The following is a 21,990-nucleotide window of genomic DNA, read 5'->3' on the forward strand; positions in this document are numbered from 1 at the left end:
AACATGTACTGTACCAGCAGGAGGCGACAGTGAGATGTCAAGCTTGTGCTAAGAAGGCAGCAGAATTCTGAATGCAGCTTGGGATGTGACTGGAGTATAAAACATGATGTCACACACAAGATCAGTACACGATAGGTATCAGTATGCAGATTTAACCAGTAAAATTATGTCTATAAGTGGAGCTACAGGAGCTGGATGATATAAATTCTCTTTTTGACTAATGTATTAACCCTTTATATGCCCTTATATGGACACTATAGGGACCTTCTTGTGTCCTACGTGCCCCATTCATTTCCAGTGTCTCCATACTTGCCCTGGCAGGATCCGAGTGATGATCCAGGCAATGTCTCTGCTCCAGGTGAATATTTGGGATCATCTATAAGACATAACACTTGTCCTGACCCCTCGCTGGTGAACTTTACTGTAATATAATATTTCTATACCGGTTTTAGCATTTGCAGTACATCATTTGACAGTAATGAAGGAGCCAAAATGACAAAAACACAACATTTGGACTAAAAAAAAAAATCTATCCCCATTTATGGAAACAGAACTAAGTGAGCAGCAATAAGTAGTGGCAATTTAAAGGGGAAGTTCACTTTATAAATGACTTTTAAAGGGAAAGTCCAACAAATTGTTTTTATTGGTCCATTGTATCTAAAATAAAAGATGAAGCAACTTTGTCAATAGTCTTGATTAAAACTCTATTTCCGTTTTATGTATACAGCTCACATGTAGACCTATGTGTTTTCATGGTGTGTGTGGTCTGATCGTGCAGTCAGAGACCCTTCCAGACTTGAATGGGAATGTAGAAATCTTTTTCAATTTTAGTTAGCATAGCTGTTATACGACTCTGTTCACATGGCAATGACACCGCTGAAGAGAAAGGTTCACTCATTTGACACATTTCCTGGTGTAGGAAAAAATGTGTCATAGAGAGATCAGCCACAGGTTGCAACAATGTAGAAACCATACTGTAACGGGGAATACAGAAAGCATGACCTCTATAATGTGCAGGTAGAGATTATATATATCCACCATTGCCCGGGGTTCCCCTTTACTTTCAGAACGCAGCCTGTGACAAGTAACGACCACCTTTTGGCCTGTGTCCTATTATCTCTGATGGTCAGATTTCTGTTTCTTTCAGTACTCGCCATTGTTGAAGAAACTCTACTGCCAGATCGCTAAGACATGTCCCATCCAAATCAAATTATCCAGCCCACCCCCGCCTGGCACAGTAATCCGGGCCATGCCAGTCTACAAAAAAGCCGAACATGTGACCGAAGTTGTGAAACGCTGCCCCAACCACGAGCTGGGAAGAGACTTTAACGATGGTAAGAAGGACCTGGCCTTCATGGACACCAAGTGTGAGAAGATAAGACCAGTAGGGGGCAGTGAACCGGGAACCACCGCTGCCTCTAAAAACCACAAGATTACCTAGAATATTGGAAATGTCTGAGTAGAGGGGGGTCCGGGTTCCACTACAGAGCTACGAGGGGTCCCTTGGTTTTGGAAATTGGTGGGAGTTTGAGCTAAGGGATCCCTACTGATCTGATCTTCTGATGCGTCCACTTGGTGGGGTTCCCCAGATCTGAATATAGCAGCAGCTGCACTGTGACGTGTGGATTCATATAGTCACGTGATGACTGGGGGGGGGGGGTTAGTATTGAATATCTGTGACATCATATTTCATAATTTGGGATTGATTGTGAAGAACACAAAGCAGATTGGAGGTTGGGACCCCATGCCGATCCTTCCTGTCGTCAAACTAAATCTTGTCATGTCTTCCATGTTGATGGGGCTGAATCACCTTCTCAGATAACCGGGTAGAAGAAACATTCTTAATCATCGGATTCAGCAAGTGTCTTGTAATGAGGGACCTTCTAGGCAAATCCATGGTGGATCAGTGGGCAACACTGGGGTCTCGGGTGTATGATCTGTATGGGGTTTATATATTCTCCCCATCTTTCTCCCGTGTCATTATTTGTTTATATTCAATGGTTGAAAACCCTCTACATATAAGTGTTAAAAAATGTTTCTACTCACTGACAGCAAGCAGATGTCTAGAAAACAGTGAAAAATTAAAACTCAAAGTATATTAGAAAGTTGTAGAACTTTTAGTTATACAGTGAGTAAGCTTCATAGTCTGTGACCCAGTAAACGTTGCACGTCTGCGCCATTTTCATGGTCACGTATGATCAGTGCCGTTTATATATAGTTACGGAGGTTCTGCAAAGACAGATCCGTCAACTTCAACCTGCTAGAATAGTCGAGCTCTACAGCGCCACCTTGTGTTCACTGTAAGTATAATACGTATTTCTTATTTTTCAGGTCAGGCAGCACCGGCCAGCCACTTGATCCGCATAGAGGGCAATAATTTGTCGCAATATGTAGATGACCCGGTTACCGGCAGACAAAGTGTAATGGTGCCATATGAGCCGCCACAGGTAATACCAGTCACTGCCAGTGTACACAAACTGATCTTCTCTATAGTCTATATGTTAACCATGTGAAGAGGTCTGAAGCCTGTGGTCTATAGAAGGTAAAAGAGTTCTGCTGTTTTTGTATCAATTCCTCACCATTTTCAAGATCTCTGCTTGCTGTGATTCAATAGGTACCTTCCTTGTTACACAGCTCGGATAACTTTACTGGAAATGTAACGAGCCGTGCACCACATGACCATGACAGATTTTTTTTATCAACAAGGAAGCAAACAGAGATCTTGAGATAGGAATGACAGCAAGCAGAGATGTTGAAAACCATGATGAATCGATACAGAGCGTATATTGGAAAACTGTAGAACTTTTCAAAATTATTACTGGCCGAAACCCTTTACTAATGATTTATCTGGACGTTTTGATATCGCTGTGTGGCTGATGCGGATTGTTGAAGTGAATTGTTTCATTTTTTTTAGGTCGGCACCGAGTTCACCACAATTCTCTATAATTTCATGTGTAACAGCAGTTGTGTCGGAGGAATGAACAGAAGACCCATTCTGATTATTATCACTTTGGAGACCCGAGAGTGAGTGATCTTCATTATATCGTTGTATTTAGCGGTCTGTGTCCATCTATGTCATCGGGACCCCCAACAAAAGCGAATGTGGCACTGTACACTATGCCGCTACAGCTGAAAACAGAGAGCAGAGGCGCCCTCATTCCTGTGATCCTTAATCAGACGAGCGTGTCCGTTTCGCGTCCGCAAAAAACGGACCGTATTCAATGCATTTCAGTTCCGCGTGCCGTCCATTTTTAATGTCGGTGTTGGTGCAAATTTTTTTATTTATTTATTTTATCAGCATTTCTTTTGTAACTGTTGTGGGAAACACGGACAGCACATGGATGTCGTCCGCGTGCTGTCCCTGATTTTCGTGCACCCATAGACTTCAATGGGCGACGTGGTCCGCAAAAACAGACCAGAATAGGACATGCGGTGAGTTTGACGCAACGGAAACACGCTGCCTATAAAAATGGCGAACGTCTGATTAGCCAAATTCAATTGCATAGGTCCGGGTGCTGTCCGTTTCTTTTAACGGACAGCACACGGACGTATACGAAGGCCTAACATGTGGAGAACATACAGTACAAACATTGTATATATAATATAATATAGTGCATTACCGTCCTTAAAATGCCAGTCCGTAAGAATTGTGTTGTTTGGCAGTGGACAGGTACTGGGCAGAAGGTCATTTGAAGGTCGGATATGCGCTTGTCCAGGAAGAGACCGGAAAGCAGATGAAGATCATTTCCGGGAACAGGCGGCATTGAATGAAACAGCGTCCAAAAATGGCAACGCCAACAAGCGCAGTGAGTGTACGATAAGTATATTTCATCCATCAAATCGAACTGCTCTCTATCTCTGCTGCCCTCTGCAGCTTCATTGCAGTATTACAAGTCAAAAGATCATACACTGGTGTGACCACCTCTTTGGGAACTTCACCCCTTTATCCAGACCAGATTTCCTTTGACAGATTTTCACTACTATCATATACTATAAATAATGGATTTCTTCTTTGAGAGGACCACCCCCCTAGAATTACTTTCTCAAACCAATTTTGGATAGTCGTCTCAAAGAGGTTTATACCAGAGGGACCCAGCAAATAAAATGATTTACCCTTCAGCCCATTTACTTGTTCTGCTGGGGCCAAAACAGAGATCAATCACACTATGCCGCTGAGGTGGTGTATCTAAGCCTGTCCTGTGTGATACAGTCTCGGAGAGCCACACACATCATTACATTCCCCATTATTTGATCAAACTGATACACTATGTAATGCCTAGTGCCGGGCCCGAGGGGGCGGAGCATGGCATAGAGATGAGGGACTCCTCGTGTCATGCTCCGCCCCCTCAGGCCCTGCACTAGGCATTACATAGTGTATCAGTTTTCCCTGGAACGTTCCTTTAATACCTTTCATCTCACCATAATTTCTGATCACAATTTAACATCATGTACAGAGGTTCTTTTCTGTTTCACTTTCACCTCATTCTTTGAATATTGGATTATCATTAAATGGATTCTCCTTTATCAGCAGCTTGTAAGCAGAGTCCGCAGGGAGTCCCAGCTCTGGGTGCAAACATCAAGAAGAGGCGCCACGGCGAGGAGGAGATCTACTATGTTCCAGTGAGTAAAGGTGTTCTATATACATGTCAGTAAAGGTGTACTATATACATGTCAGTAAAGGTGTATTAGATACATGTCAGTAAAGGTGTATTATATACATGTCAGTAAAGGTGTATTATATACATGTCAGTAAAGGTGTGTTATGTATCTGTCAGTAAAGGTGTGTCATGTATCTGTCAGTAAAGGTGTATTAGATACATGTCAGTAAAGGTGTACTATATACATGTCAGTAAAGGTGTGTTATGTATCTGTCAGTAAAGGTGTATTAGATACATGTCAGTAAAGGTGTACTATATACATGTCAGTAAAGGTGTGTTATGTATCTGTCAGTAAAGGTGTATTAGATACATGTCAGTAAAGGTGTACTATATACATGTCAGTAAAGGTGTGTTGTGTATCTGTCAGTAAAGGTGTATTAGATACATGTCAGTAAAGGTGTACTATATACATGTCAGTAAAGGTGTGTTATGTATCTGTCAGTAAAGGTGTGCTATGTATCTGTCAGTAAAGGTGTACTATATACATGTCAGTAAAGGTGTATTATATACATGTCAGTAAAGGTGTGTTATGTATCTGTCAGTAAAGGTGTGCTATGTATCTGTCAGTAAAGGTGTATTATATACATGTCAGTAAAGGTGTATTAGATACATGTCAGTAAAGGTGTACTATATACATGTCAGTAAAGGTGTGTTATGTATCTGTCAGTAAAGGTGTATTAGATACATGTCAGTAAAGGTGTACTATATACATGTCAGTAAAGGTGTGTTATGTATCTGTCAGTAAAGGTGTATTAGATACATGTCAGTAAAGGTGTACTATATACATGTCAGTAAAGGTGTGTTATGTATCTGTCAGTAAAGGTGTGCTATGTATCTGTCAGTAAAGGTGTACTATATACATGTCAGTAAAGGTGTATTATATACATGTCAGTAAAGGTGTGTTATGTATCTGTCAGTAAAGGTGTGCTATGTATCTGTCAGTAAAGGTGTATTATATACATGTCAGTAAAGGTGTATTATATACATGTCAGTAAAGGTGTATTATATACATGTCAGTAAAGGTGTATTAGATACATGTCAGTAAAGGTGTATTAGATACATGTCAGTAAAGGTCTGCTATGTATCTGTCAGTAAAGGTGTATTAGATACATGTCAGTAAAGGTGTATTAGATACATGTCAGTAAAGGTGTATTATATACATGTCAGTAAAGGTGTATTATATACACGTCAGTAAAGGTGTATTATATACACGTCAGTAAAGGTGTATTATATACATGTCAGTAAAGGTGTATTAGATACACGTCAGTAAAGGTGTATTAGATACATGTCAGTAAAGGTGTATTAGATACATGTCAGTAAAGGTGTATTAGATACATGTCAGTAAAGGTGTATTAGATACATGTCAGTAAAGGTGTATTAGATACATGTCAGTAAAGGTGTATTATATACATGTCAGTAAAGGTGTATTATATACATGTCAGTAAAGGTGTATTAGATACATGTCAGTAAAGGTGTATTAGATACATGTCAGTAAAGGTGTATTAGATACATGTCAGTAAAGGTGTATTAGATACATGTCAGTAAAGGTGTATTATATACATGTCAGTAAAGGTGTATTATATACATGTCAGTAAAGGTGTATTATATACATGTCAGTAAAGGTGTATTATATACATGTCAGTAAAGGTGTATTAGATACATGTCAGTAAAGGTGTATTATATACATGTCAGTAAAGGTGTATTATATACATGTCAGTAAAGGTGTATTATATACATGTTAGTAAAGGTCTGCTATGTATCTGTCAGTAAAGGTGTGCTATATACATGTCAGTAAAGGTGTATTATATACATGTCAGTAAAGGTGTATTAGATACATGTCAGTAAAGGTGTATTATATACATGTCAGTAAAGGTGTATTATATACATGTCAGTAAAGGTGTATTATATACATGTCAGTAAAGGTCTGCTATGTATCTGTCAGTAAAGGTGTGCTATATACATGTCAGTAAAGGTGTATTATATACATGTCAGTAAAGGTGTATTATATACATGTCAGTAAAGGTGTATTAGATACATGTCAGTAAAGGTGTATTATATACATGTCAGTAAAGGTGTATTAGATACATGTCAGTAAAGGTGTATTATATACATGTCAGTAAAGGTGTATTAGATACATGTCAGTAAAGGTGTATTATATACATGTCAGTAAAGGTGTATTATATACATGTCAGTAAAGGTGTATTATATACATGTCAGTAAAGGTCTGCTATGTATCTGTCAGTAAAGGTGTATTATATACATGTCAGTAAAGGTGTATTATATACATGTCAGTAAAGGTCTGCTATGTATCTGTCAGTAAAGACATACAGTATTGCGCTGCTCTTTACAGGAGACGGTATGTATCTTCATCCTCGGTTGACATCATGACCAGCGCCGTCTGTACTGTCTGAAATCTGTATTTTCTTATTTGTTTTTGGCGCTCCTCCTGCCCTCCTCCTGTCAGTGATATAATGACTTGTGTCTTGTGTTTCAGGTTTGTGGTCGGGAGAACTTTGAAATCTTAATGAAGATAAAGGAGAGTCTGGAGCTGGTGGAGCTGGTGCCGCAGCAGCTGGTGGATTCCTACCGACAGCAACAGCAGCAGCTGCTACAGCGACAGTAAGATGTGGAACGTTATTATATATGTAGATGGTTATTACATAGAATAGGGGCGGACTGACCGCTCTCTGTGACCCCGGCCCGGGCAGTGATGTCCGGCTGAGCAGGGACACGTATAAAGACATCTGTGGACCGGATAAGACGCTACAAGTCGGAGCCTTCAGTAACGGCGTGTGTTCATTTCCAGTGCCCATCTGCAGTCACAGGCGCACTACGGTCCCGTCCTCTCCCCGATAAACAAAGTCCACGGAGGGATCAACAAACTGCCGTCCGTCAACCAACTAGTGGGGCAGCCCAATCAGCACGCAAACACCGCACCGGGGATGATCCCTATGGGTAAGAATATGTATTACACCCTCTTACTGAGCAGGCACTATATATTGGAGGAATGTTATATATATATATGTCCTGTCCATGATACGTCACATCTGTAATACTCCGCTGTATATACTGTCAGCGGGATATATGCTGTTATCATGGACGCCAATGTCTACAGTGACCTTTATCTGGTAACTTCTTATAAGACACCTATAATATACTTACATTTATCTGTAGTGGTTGATGTAAACATATTGACGTGAAGGGTTTGTTTCTAGATATGGGTTACGTTGAGGGAGGTCTAATGTTTGGGACCCCCCCCCCTCTATGAGCAGGAGCAAAGAGCCGTTCACAAAGTGGTTCTTGTTATGACTCACCCAGTTCACCTATGTGTTATATGGTCTGCCATTTATTTGAATACCCGTGTAATACTACACTTCTCCTGTAGAGGCGCTGCAGGGGAAATGTATATCTGGCAGCAGCTTCCCCCAGCAAGAACAGGGTTTCTAAAACTGGAATTGTGGCGATGTGACCGCTGGCACGTTTCCAATTTTAAAAGGGGCTGTGTTGGTGAGACCACCCATTTAAAGGGCAGTTCCACATACCCCTGATATCAACAGCAATGGTGCAGTAACCATCGCCGAGTTACCCGGTGAAGTCATTTAATAGAATACCCTTTTCTTAGTTCTCTTTTATATTCTTAATTGTCCTCCCATCAAACCTCCGGGTGGAGACACAGATTTCATATTCACATAGAGTGGGCGGAGCTTTCTCCTGTGTTCATTGCTGCCCCCTGCTGACTTGGAAGAGAAGTGAAACATCTCTGAACAGATTTCTGCTTTACCAAAGTAATTGTCATTTCCCATCCAATTCCAACCATCAGTATCAGCCAGAGGAGCCCCCGATATTACACAACCCCCGTGGTTCATACTATCGTCATGTAATACTGTCATCGCTTTCTCTGCTTCCAGGCTCTGGTATGATGAACAATCACTCCATGCAAGCAAATGGGGAGATGAATGGCCCTCACTCTTCACAGTCTATGGTATCAGGGTCACACTGCACGCCCCCTCCCCCCTACAATGCTGACCCCAGCCTCGTCAGGTACGTCTGCTAGTCTGTCGGGAATCCAGAACTTGGTTGTCACTCTTTCCTTGCATGAATGTAATGTAGATGCTTCTTCTGTAAACTAACCGGATGTAGAGTGACCTCTAACATTGAGTGTAATAACAATTGTGTCCACCAGGTGCTTCATATAAAACACAACACATAATACACTACATACACGAGATATACTACAAACACACCATAAACTACATACACAAAAACTTCATAACACACTACACAAAATGAATACGTAATAAAAAATACAGATATTTCTATTTCACTGTCAGTGCTGTGTAAAGTCAAAGAGTAGTCACCGGTAGACGGCCCCCACTTGAGACAGCCCCCGCGTTATTTAAAGAGCAACGGATCGCTCTCCACTTTTATTCCCCAATGAAATAACAATTTGGCAAAAAATTTTCTTAGTTCTCTATGTTGTGTTGTTCCTCTGTTATTCCTCCTGGAAATGTATGAAGAAATTGACAACTGGGTGTTACCATTTCCCTTTTTAGTAGGGTGTGTCCCTAATAGTTTGACACTGTCACCACTGATTGGACATTGCCAGACTGTGACATTTATACATTTCCAGGAGGAATAAGAGAGGAATGAAGCGTTCTAAGAAAATATTGTTCCAGAATTATTGTTTTATTGGAAATACAAGTATATATTAAAACAGACATGTCAGGAGAGGGGTTGGGTCCTCTTTAAGGGTAACTCCACTAGAAAAAATAAATGCGTAATTAATATGACTACTGAGTATCAGCGCTCCAAACTGGAAATAGCTGCTGAAATTTTCCGTCATGTAACGGTGTAAATGAGACAGGAGGAATTTTTCTTCTGAAGCGTTATATTGTGAAATCATAACAGTGCCATAGAGTGCCCCCATAGTAGTGTTATATAGTGAAGTCCTAACAGTGCCATATAGTGCCTACAGAAAAGTGCCACACAGTACCTCCATAATAGTGTTATATATTGAAGTCCTAACAGTGCCATATAGTGCCTACAGAAAAGTGCCATACAGTGCCTCCATAATAGTGTTATATATTGAAGTCCTAACAGTGCCATATAGTGCCTACAGAAAAGTGCCATACAGTGCCTCCATAATAGTGTTATATAGTGAAGTCCTAAAAGTGCCATACAGTGCCTCCTTAATAGTGTTATATAGTGAAGTCCTAACACTGCCATGCAGTGCCTCCATAATAGTGTTATATAGTGAAGCCTAACAGTGCCATACAGTGCCTCCTTAATAGTGTTATATAGTGAAGCCTAACAGTGCCATACAGTGCCTCCTTAATAGTGTTATATAGTGAAGTCCTAACACTGCCATGCAGTGCCTCCATAATAGTGTTATATAGTGAAGCCTAACAGTGCCATACAGTGCCTCCTTAATAGTGTTATATAGTGAAGTCCTAATAGTTCTATACAGTGCCCCCACCATAGTGTTATAGAGTGAAGTCCTAACAGTGCCATACAGTTCTTCCATAATAGAGTTATATAGTGAAATCATTACAGTGCCATACAGTGACACCAAAATGGTGTTATATAGCGAAGTCCTAACAGTGCTATACAGTGCCTCCATAATAGTGCTATATAGTGAAATCATAATAGTGCCATACAGTGCCTCCATAATAGTGTTATATAGTGAAATCATTTTAGTGCCTCCATAATATTGCCATATAGTGAACAGCAGTAGTATATAGCACCATACAGTGCACAGATATCACCGCAGCTGAAGCCCTGAGATGAGTTTACAACAAGGTGCCCGGTAGGAGGTTTAGAGCGGACTGTGCATGGTGGGGATGGGGTGGTGAAGGACCCGGGGTAAATGCCACTTGCGCCCCTTCTATAAGGCCATCTCTGAGGTTACAAATGTTGTGAATGTGGCTCTTAAAAATCCCATGTGGTCTATACATATATACAGCATCACCCACACACCTGATGGTTCAGCCTCATCATTACATTTTACACCTGTCAGCAAAAATGTGACGAGCCCAAGTCCTAGGATCGGAAACATCGGGGTTAAAATTATCATACAGGCAAATCTAGGCGGCAGCGCGTCCAGGGGGCGGGGAAGAGGGCATTTCTTTTTGTTAGGCGGTCGTATTAACCTTATTGGGGGGGGGGGGATATTCTAGGGTTACATGGATGACACTGGTGTATGCAGCTGCCGGGGAGTATTGCAGTGACAGCACCAGGCAGCTTGTAATAAGACATCCCGAGCTGCCTGTCATATCAGGGTTTTCTCTGTTTGTCTTGTTAAAGTGGATCTGTCGGCTAAATATGCAGTCCTATGTAAGGGCAGCATGTTACAGCTACAGGTCCGGACTCCTAGTAGACAAATATTTTGTCCCTTTTAGCTGAAATAGGGCACTGAAAGAATAAGCGGACTCATAGTTCATGAGGGGAGCGCCGCCCTTCAGGCCGGTGATTGACAGGCTGCTGTCTCTATACCTGTATATACTGCAGAGAGTGGCGGGGGGAGCGCTCCCCTCATGAATATAGCGGACTTATAACTATGAGTTTACTGTATTCTTTTAGTGCTCCTACTAGCTGAATGGTACAAAATGTAACATGCTGCCCTTACATGGGACTTCATATTCAGCTAACGGATCCACTTTAACTTTAAAACATTAAGATTCCAGTGTAGAAAAAAATCTAACTTTTCTTTTTACTTAAAGGGGCAGTGCATTTAAAAAAAAACATTGTCTTACGTCCTTTTAGGAACTTAATAGAGGGGGATTGTGTGTTCAGGATCCTCATCTCTAAGGCCCTGTTCACACTGAGATTTTTTGCAGGCCGAAAAATCTGCGTCAGAATTCCTTTAGGAACTAAGAGTCAGATTTTGAACTGCCTGCGCTTTTTTTACACGGTTTTCGTGGCGTTTTTCACAGCATTTTTCGCACACGGCATTGAAGTTAATGCAAGGACCGCGGGTAAAAAACACCACAAAAAACGCTCGGAAACAAGCGCCGCAGGTTTTTTCTGCCTCCCATTAAATTCATTGGGAGGTCAGAGGCGGAGACCGCGGCAAGAAAGGACGTGCTGCTTTTCTTTCCCGCGAGCAGCCAAAAGCCGTTAGGGGAAAAAAAACTTCTCTGCCTCCCTTTGCAATCAATGGGGGGTGATTTCGGTTGCTTTCTGGCGCTGATTCTGACGCGGCTTTCGGGCCTAAGAGTGGAGAGCGGTTACATACAAAGTCTCTCGCTCTGGAGGAGCCGTCCTTCATTACACAGACAACACATTGATATGAATGGACACTGTGTAATGCTTAAAGGGTTAAGGTCCTCTTACACGGCTCATCCTGGACCATGTAAATGAGCGCCAATCAACGCGACAGCTCATGATTTTCAGACGTTTTTTGTGCCATTCGCGATTTTCGCTCCAAAAACGTCCCAGGAAGTGACCTGCACTTCTTTTTCGCGACCGTTTTTTTACGCGGCCGTTTTCAACAACGGCCGTAAAAACCGCTGCACAAACGCTCCGTCGGAACAGAACGCCGTTTTCCCATTGAAATCAATTGGGCAGATGTATGGAGGTGTTCTGCTTCCGATTTTTCGGGCGTTTCCTGCCTGAAAAACGGCCGAAAATAGGCTGTGTGAACATACCCTGAGACATAAATGTCTGATAGATGCAGGTCCCAGCTCAGGGACTTGCACCTATCTTCAGAACAGTAGTCACCTGACCCTCGTTTCGCCTGGCGAGGCGGCTGCCGCATTCAAGCGGTGAATGAATTTGAGAGTTGGTCCCACACACTTGCTCAGCTGTGTCTGCACCTCGAATAGAATGGAAAATGTGGTAGGTGCCGCCTCATCTGTCATTCTCTGCCTGGATGTGGCACCAGACGAGAATGGAGATAGGTGTGTGTCCCGGAGTTGGGACCCGCATCTCTCAGTTATAGCATATCCCATTAACGGAGCTTTCCTTCTATTAGAACTTCTAAGATAAGCGTCACTTCCCGATCAGTGGTGGTCTGACTGCCGGGACCCCCACATACGTAAATCTCAAGACAATGGGTGGGAGCGCTGTATATATTTTAATAGATTTATAACATGAATATGCAGTAGAGCTTAGCTTGTTATTTGGTGATCCCCTAATGTACAGGGTGGGCCATTTATATGGATACACCTAAATAAAATGGGAATGGTTGGTGATATTAACTTCCTGTTTGTGGCACATTAGTATAAGGGAGGGGGGAAACTTTTCAAGCTGGGTGTTGACCATGGCGGCCATTTTAAAGTCGGCCATTTTGTATCCAACTTTAGTTTTTTCAATGGGAAGAGGGTCATGTGACACATCAAACTTATCGAGAATTTCACAAGAAAAACAATGGTGTGCTTGGTTTTAACGTTACTTTATTCTTTCATGAGCGATTTACAAGTTTCTGACCACTTATAAAATGTGTTCAAAGTGCTGCCCATTGTGTTGGATTGTCAATGCAACCCTCTTCTCCCGCTCTTCACACACTGATAGCAACACCGCAGAAGAAATGCTAGCACAGGCTTCCAGTATCCGTAGTTTTAGTTGCTACACATCTCGGTTCTTCACAGCATAGACAATTGCCTTCAGATGACCCCAAAGATAAGTCTAAGGGGGTCAGATCGGGAGGCATTTCTTCTGCGGTGTTGCTATCAGTGTGTGAAGAGTGGGAGAAGAGGGTTGCATTGACAATCCAACACAATGGGCAGCACTTTGAACACATTTTATAAGTGGTCAGAAACGTGTAAATAACTCATGAAAGAATAAAGAAACATTAAAACCAAGCACACCATTGTTTTTCTTGTGAAATTCTCGATAAGTTTGATGTGTCACATGACCCTCTTCCCATTGAAAAAACTAAAGTTGGATACAAAATGGCCGACTTCAAAATGGCCGCCATGGTCAACACCCAGCTTGAAAAGTTTCCCCCCTCCCATATTCTAATGTGCCACAAACAGGAAGTTAATATCACCAACCATTCCCATTTTATTTAGGTGTATTCATATAAATGGCCCACCCTGTACTATTTACAAGGAACTGCTGGTTCAGGGGGTGAGTCCCAAAGAGTTAATACAAAAATACTCCTTTCCTTCTAGATGTCCCTTTTTGCTGCATATTCCCATAATTCTGTATAGACATCTTTACACACCATCCTACCGTTTACATATGTACGTACTATATATATATACTGCCAGTTCCTTGCTGTATTTTAGTCTAAGGCTATGTTCACACGGAGTATTTTGCCGAGTTTTTTGACGCGGAATCCGCGTCGCAAAACTCTGCAAAAACGGCCCGAGAACGCCTCCCATTGATTTCAATGGAAGGCGTCTGCGTCTTTTTCCCGCGAGCAGTAAAACTGCCTCGCGGGAAAAAGAAGCGACATGCCCTATCTTCGGGCGCTTCCGCCTCTGACCTCCCATTGACTTCAATGGGAGGCAGAAAAAGCGTATTTCGCGCTGTTTTATGCCCGCGGCGCTCAATGGCCACGGGCGAAAAACGGCGTGCAGGGAGAGGAAAATCTGCCTCAAAGTTCCAAACGGAATTTTGAGGCAGATATTCCTCCCCCAAAATACTCCGTGTGAACATAGCCTAAAGCTGCACTCGCAATTCTTCTGGTTGCAATGGAAACCAGTTAACAAACTTGTCGACAGACACACCCCTAACTGAGCTCCTGTAAATGCAGGGCACTCTGCTGCAGTGTATTCTGGGAGAGTTACTTTTTCTACATCAGTTGATTGTAGTGACAGGTGTAGGGACTAAAAGTCCCAGAATTTACATCACCAGGACAAAGTATGTGCTGACACTAAATCAGTAGAGATTGCTTTGAGATATAAGATCTGAAGTCTATCGTTTTTGTAGTGACCCCGTACAAGACGAATGAATGAAAGTTAATTCACTTTTTGAATGTTGATTATATGTGAACTGTAAAATGGTGTTCAACTATATTTCAGGCAGCAGCCGGCTCAGTAGTTTTGGAATTCATATTTTAATTCAATATAACAATAGATTATATATAGATATAACATATATAAAAAGTTAAGTAACTTTGTAAATACATGACATTGTAATTTATGTACACCGTGACTCCACCAGCAGAATAGTGAGTGCAGCTCTGGAGTATAATACAAGATGTAACTCAGGATCAGTACAGGATAAGTAATGTAATGTATGTACACAGTGACTCCACCAGCAGACTAGTGAGTGCAGCTCTGGAGTATAATACAGGATGTAACTCAGGATCAGTACAGGATAAGTAATGTAATGTATGTACACAGTGACTCCACCAGTGGAATAGTGAGTGCAGCTCTGGAGTATAATACAGGATATAACTCAGGATCAGTACAAGATAAGTAATGTAATGCATGTACACAGTGACTCCACCAGCAGAATAGTGAGTGCAGCTCTGGAGTATAATACAGGATATAACTCAGGATCAGTACAGGATAAGTAATGTAATGTATGTACACAGTGACTCCACCAGCAGAACAGTGAGTGCAGCTCTGGAGTATAATACAGTATGTAACTCAGGATCAGTACAGGATAAGTAATGTAATGTATGTACACAGTGACTCCACCAGCAGAACAGTGAGTGCAGCTCTGGAGTATAATACAGGATGTAACTCAGGATCAGTAAGGATAAGTAATGTCATGTGTGTACACCATGACTCCACCAGTAGAATAGTGAGTGCAGCTCTGGAGTATAATACAGGATGTAACTCAGGATCAGTACAGGATAAGTAATGTAATGTATGTACACAGTGACTCCACCAGCAGACTAGTGAGTGCAGCTCTGGAGTATAATACAGGATGTAACTCAGGATCAGTACAGGATAAGTAATGTAATGTATGTACACAGTGACTCCACCAGTGGAATAGTGAGTGCAGCTCTGGAGTATAATACAGGATATAACTCAGGATCAGTACAAGATAAGTAATGTAATGCATGTACACAGTGACTCCACCAGCAGAATAGTGAGTGCAGCTCTGGAGTATAATACAGGATATAACTCAGGATCAGTACAGGATAAGTAATGTAATGTATGTACACAGTGACTCCACCAGCAGAACAGTGAGTGCAGCTCTGGAGTATAATACAGTATGTAACTCAGGATCAGTACAGGATAAGTAATGTAATGTATGTACACAGTGACTCTACCAGCAGAATAGTGAGTGCAGCTCTGGAGTATAATACATGATGTAACTCAGGATCAGTACAGTATAAGTAATGTAATGTATGTACACAGTGACTCCACCAGCAGAATAGTGAGTGCAGCTCTGGAGTATAATACAGGCTGTAACTCAGGATCAGTACAGGATAAGTAATGTAATATATGTACACAGTGACTCCACCAGCAGAATAGTGAGTGCAGCTCTGGAGTATAATACAGGATGTAACTCAGGATCAGTAAGGATAAGTAATGTCATGTGTGTACACCGTGACTCCACCAGCAGAATAGTGAGTGCAGCTCTGGAGTATAATACAGGATGTAACTCAGGATCAGTAAGGATAAGTAATGTCATGTGTGTACACCATGACTCCACCAGTAGAATAGTGAGTGCAGCTCTGGAGTATAATACAGGATGTAACTCAGGATCAGTACAGGATAAGTAATGTAATGTATGTACACAGTGACTCCACCAGCAGACTAGTGAGTGCAGCTCTGGAGTATAATACAGGATGTAACTCAGGATCAGTACAGGATAAGTAATGTAATGTATGTACACAGTGACTCCACCAGTGGAATAGTGAGTGCAGCTCTGGAGTATAATACAGGATATAACTCAGGATCAGTACAAGATAAGTAATGTAATGCATGTACACAGTGACTCCACCAGCAGAATAGTGAGTGCAGCTCTGGAGTATAATACAGGATATAACTCAGGATCAGTACAGGATAAGTAATGTAATGTATGTACACAGTGACTCCACCAGCAGAACAGTGAGTGCAGCTCTGGAGTATAATACAGTATGTAACTCAGGATCAGTACAGGATAAGTAATGTAATGTATGTACACAGTGACTCTACCAGCAGAATAGTGAGTGCAGCTCTGGAGTATAATACATGATGTAACTCAGGATCAGTACAGTATAAGTAATGTAATGTATGTACACAGTGACTCCACCAGCAGAATAGTGAGTGCAGCTCTGGAGTATAATACAGGCTGTAACTCAGGATCAGTACAGGATAAGTAATGTAATATATGTACACAGTGACTCCACCAGCAGAATAGTGAGTGCAGCTCTGGAGTATAATACAGGATGTAACTCAGGATCAGTAAGGATAAGTAATGTCATGTGTGTACACCGTGACTCCACCAGCAGAATAGTGAGTGCAGCTCTGGAGTATAATACAGGATGTAACTCAGGATCAGTAAGGATAAGTAATGTCATGTGTGTACACCATGACTCCACCAGTAGAATAGTGAGTGCAGCTCTGGAGTATAATACAGGATGTAACTCAGGATCAGTACAGGATAAGTAATGTAATGTATGTACAGTGACTCCACCAGCAGAACAGTGAGTGCAGCTCTGGAGTATAATACAGGCCGTACCTCCGAATCAATACAAGACAAGTACTGTCATGTATTTAAAAAATGACTCCACTTTATGTAGATTATATCAATTTGGTGTTTAATAGTAAACATATGCTGTAAATACATTAGACATTGAGGGTTATGGGGAGTATTTTTATACAGTCAGACGTCCTGACATCAGAACAGTATAAAATGGTGATCTTCCCAATGGCAACCAATCAAGCGTTTCCTTCTAGAATAGTCGTATGCTCTTATAGGTTGATATCGGTTACAGCACCTTTTCCCTTTGCACCAGTTTTTCCTGCAGTGCCCTTGATTGGCATAGACAGCTCTGTGAACTTCATCTCCTGTTATGAGAACCCATGGTTTATCTGTCAGTTAATTCTGCTTTATTTTTCCAAACCTTTTTTGTTTCTGCAGTTTTTTGACAGGACTGGGGTGTCCAAACTGCATCGAGTATTTCACATCACAAGGTTTACAGAATATATACCACCTGCAGAACCTAACTATGGAGGTAAATGCTGGGAGGGGAAACCTCTTCTAATCAGGGACCTTATAAGTAGATAAAACAGCGGGGGCAATAAGGCAAGCAGTCACCGTATAGCGTAAGAGGCGGCCATAGAACCAGAGATGTATCACTGCCACCAATAGAAAGTGAAACACGTGCCCGTCCTCCGACACCTGCACGGTCAACGCCGTCGTCCATGTTTATTCTATCAAATGGAAGGATCTCATGGAAAAAAAATTATAATCTGAACCTCTTGCCACCTTCCCCCCCCAAACTCCTCAATTATCTTACCGCCCATAATAACAGACTGTGTATGATAACTGTAGACTGTAAAAACAAGAGCGGGGTGGAGGACACTCCAAGAATAATGTATACACTATGTAATGACTAGTGCTGGGCCTGAAGAGGCGGAGCATGACACACTCAACAATCAAACAACACTAAAGAGAGAATTATTGTGTCATGCTCCTCCCCCTTTAGGCTCTGCACTAGGTATGCACGCTCTCTCTGTTTTTCCCACTCTCTCTGTTTTTCCCAGTGTTCCTCTAATACAAGGAAATCTCAGGAACACTGTGTATCTTTCCACCATCTTACATTCTAATTTACATTCCCTGACATTTAAATTTTCTTTGCTTTCCACTTCTAACTCCAACTTTAAATCTCCACAATTCTTGAAAAAAAAAAAAAAAAAAGAAAAACAGCCAGAAAGACAGAGTAGAAAGTTCAGTCCTATTTCTATCACTTAGAGGGCATGTCCACTTTAAAGGTTGTTGCCTAGCAACGTTTAGACAAGTAGTTTCAGTGACTACAATGGCTCTCCTGGATGCTATGGACACTGGTAGTCACTGAGAACAATCAGATCATGTAACTCTCATTATACTCTGAGACGAATGTGAATCTCCATACAATGGGGCAGATTTATTAATGTGATTGCGCCTAAACCTTGTGCCCAAAAAGAACAGATAAAAGGATGTCTAGCAAAATGCGCCAATTTTTATCATACAGCATGCACCAATATAATGACGTTGGCGCAAATTCTGACTGCCTGGTCTTTTACGCTCTTTACGCTTTCTAAATCTTAAACCGCATTAGTAAATCTGCCCCATTGTCTTCACTTGTCTCTACAACATCTCCCTTTATTTAGAATTATCCTTAAAGTGAATGCCCACTTTTTAACACTATGTGCTTTGTTTTTTTAGGTTCAACATGCTGATTCATTTCTTAATATATCTACCTAGTGGTCAGAGGTCTATATTTCTAATTCACAGCTCCAAATAGACATAGATTGAAATGATACAATTATCTCTCCCTGCAGCCACCACTAGGGGGAGCTTAAGAGCTTATTATTGAGTTCAATATCTGAGCAGGATGCAGCCAGCTCCATCTAGTGGTGGCTGCAGGCAGTCAGAATTTTATCATTTAAATCTATGGCTTTGCGGAGGATTTGAAGCTTTGTATCAGAAATTATTCAGCACAAAACGTTGGACTTATTTAGATAAAAGGCAGCCAATCACTATAGGCGGCAACATAGAATATATATTTTATCGTAACGACGACGAAGCCATTTTAGAGAACTCCATACACTACTATACGAAATACTAATTACTTCTATTACCTAAATTGTTACCTTTACTAATGGGAGTCATAGTAGTTGTATAGTTGGAAGCAGGAGCAAGAAAATCGTATAAATGTATATACTTTATTAGAAAATACCTTTATATATACACAATTCCTTACTATGCAGAGTGACCCTTTACTTCAATTTATTTGCGGATAAAACCAGCGATCTGATTGGTTGCTACTTCTACAGTCCTTTTTACATTGCCCCAATGCATATCACACAGTAAAACATTATTAGTGTCTAGGAACATAACATTAACCCCTATCCGCACCAGGACGTAACTGTCCGTCGTTGCGGGAAGTTACTTCCCGCACGAGGATGTACAGTTACTGAGTTAATCCCGGTGCACACTGTCGGCGACAGTGTGCACCGGGAACCAGGAGGTCAGCTGTCGCCGACAGCTGACACTCCCCTCTTGCCGGCCAGCGGTCCTTTGCCGCTGATTTCGGCGCATTAACCCCTTAAATTCGGCGATCGGGTGCAATCGCCGAATTTTAGGGATTTCTAACATATCGGCAGACCCCCGTCCGAAATCGCGGGGTCTGCCGATAGTTAGTATGGCAAACGGAAGCCAAACAATGGCTTCCGGGTCTGCCATGGACGGAAGCCCATCAGGACCAACCTTCGGCTGGTCCTGATAGGCTTCCTGTCAGAGTGACAGAAAGTCACTGTGCCGTTCCCGATGCACACTGTCGGCGACAGTGTGCATCGGGAACTTGGAGATCAGCTGTCCCCAACAGCTGACATTCTCCAGTGTTGCCGATCAGCGGCTCATCGCCGCTGATTTCGGCAATTAACCCGTTACATGCGGGGCTCGATTGCGATCTCCGCATGTAGCGGGTTTGTAGCGCATCAGCAGCCCCCATGCAATCGTGGGGGCTTCTGATGCTTGTGATGGCACCCGGGGGCCAGACAACGGCCCCCAGGTCTGCCATGTATGTCAGCCTATGAGGATCAGCCTCTGACCAACTGTCAGAGTGACTGTGACGTCACACTGACAGTTGGAATACATTACACTACCTAGGTAGTGTAATGTATTCTAGCAGCGATCAGAGCTGCAGGTCAAAAAAATAAAGTGTTAAAAGTAAAAGAAAAGTTAATAAACAAAAATATAAAGTGTAAAAAGTAAAAAAAAGTTAATAAAAATGTTTTATAAAAGTGTAAAAATAAAAGGTTTTGTTTTCCTATAATAAGTCATTTATTATAGGGAAAAAATGAAAACGTTAAAAAAAGTACACATATTTGGTATCGCCGCGTTCGTAACGACCCAATCTATGAAACTATAATGTTAATTTTTCCGCACGGTGAACGCCGCAAACAAAATAAACGAAAACTGTCAGCATCACTATTTTTTGGTCACCACCCCTCCCAAGATATAGAATAAAAAGTGATCAAAAAGTCGCATTTACCCCAAAATGGTACCAATAAAAACTACAACCAGTCCCGCAAAAAACAAGACCTCCCACAGCTTTTTTGACGAAAAAATAAAAAAGTTACGGCTCAGAATATGGTGTCTCAGAAAATAAATAATTTTATAGAAACTTAATTTTATTGTGCAAACGCTGCAAAACGTAAAAAAACCTATACACATATGGTATCGGCGTAATCGTACCGACCGGCAGAATAAATTAAAACGTAATTTATTGCGCACGGTGAACGCTGTAATAAATAAAGAATTTAAAGCGCCAAAATCGCTGTTTTTTGGTCACCCTAGCTCTAAAAAAGATCCTGAGGGGCCAAAATGCTCACTATACCAATAAAAAAATTCCTTGAGGGGTGTAGATTCCAAAATGGGGTCACTTTTGGCGGGTTTCCACTGTTTTGGTCCCTCCGGGGCGTTGCAAACCCGACATGGCACTGAAAACCAATCCAGCAAAATCTGCGCTCCAAAATCCAAAAGGCACTCCTTCCCTCCTGAGCCCTGCTGTGGGTCCAAACATCAGTTTCCGACCACATATGGGGTATTGCCGTAATCGGGAGAAATTGCTTTACAAATGTTGGGCGGCTTTTTCTCCTTTATTCCTTGTAAAAATGAAAAAATTCTATGTTTCCACAGAAAAATAGGTGATTTTCATCTTCACAGACTAATTCCACTAAATTCTGCAAAAAAACTGTGGGGTCAAAATGCTAAGTATACCCCTAGAAAAATGCCTTGAGGGGTGTAGTTTCCAAAATGGGGTCACTTTGGGGGTGTTTCGGCTGTTTAGGTACCACAAGACCTCCTCAAACCTGACATGGTGCCTAAAATATATTCCTAAAAAAAGGAGGCCCCAAAATCCACTAGCTGCTCCTTTGCTTCTGAGGCCGGTGTTTCAGTCCATTAGGACACTAGGGCCACATGTTGGATATTTCTAAAATCTGCAGAATCTGGGCAATAAATATTGAGTTGTGTTTCCCTGGTAAAACCTTCTGTGTTACAGATTTTTTTTTATTACAAATGAATTTCGGCAAAAAAAATGAAATTTCACCTCTACTTTGCCTTAATTCCTGTGAAACACCTAAAGGGTTAAAATATTTTCTGAATGTGGGTTTGAATACCTTGAGGGGTACAGTTTTCAAAATGGGGTGATTTATGGGAACTTTCTAATATATAAGGCCCTCAAAGCCCCTTCAGAACTGAACTGGTCCCTGAAAAAATAGCCTTTTGAAAT

At 41.6% G+C, this 21,990-nt stretch overlaps 1 protein-coding gene across 1 annotated transcript in view; it reads left to right on the forward strand.

Moving 5' to 3' along the window:
* The window catches only part of TP73 (tumor protein p73), a 75,725-nt gene that overhangs the window by 50,054 nt on the left and 3,681 nt on the right, over window positions 1-21,990 (forward strand). The window contains exons 5-13 of the mRNA XM_075839404.1: window positions 1,148-1,334; window positions 2,332-2,447; window positions 2,915-3,024; window positions 3,664-3,806; window positions 4,529-4,620; window positions 7,153-7,277; window positions 7,465-7,613; window positions 8,567-8,699; window positions 17,631-17,724. Of these exons, the coding sequence (XP_075695519.1) occupies window positions 1,148-1,334; window positions 2,332-2,447; window positions 2,915-3,024; window positions 3,664-3,806; window positions 4,529-4,620; window positions 7,153-7,277; window positions 7,465-7,613; window positions 8,567-8,699; window positions 17,631-17,724 (1,149 nt within the window). The remainder of the gene's footprint in view (window positions 1-1,147; window positions 1,335-2,331; window positions 2,448-2,914; window positions 3,025-3,663; window positions 3,807-4,528; window positions 4,621-7,152; window positions 7,278-7,464; window positions 7,614-8,566; window positions 8,700-17,630; window positions 17,725-21,990) is intronic.

This window comes from Rhinoderma darwinii, chromosome 10 (assembly GCF_050947455.1).
Source record: "Rhinoderma darwinii isolate aRhiDar2 chromosome 10, aRhiDar2.hap1, whole genome shotgun sequence".
NCBI lineage: Eukaryota > Metazoa > Chordata > Amphibia > Anura > Rhinodermatidae > Rhinoderma > Rhinoderma darwinii.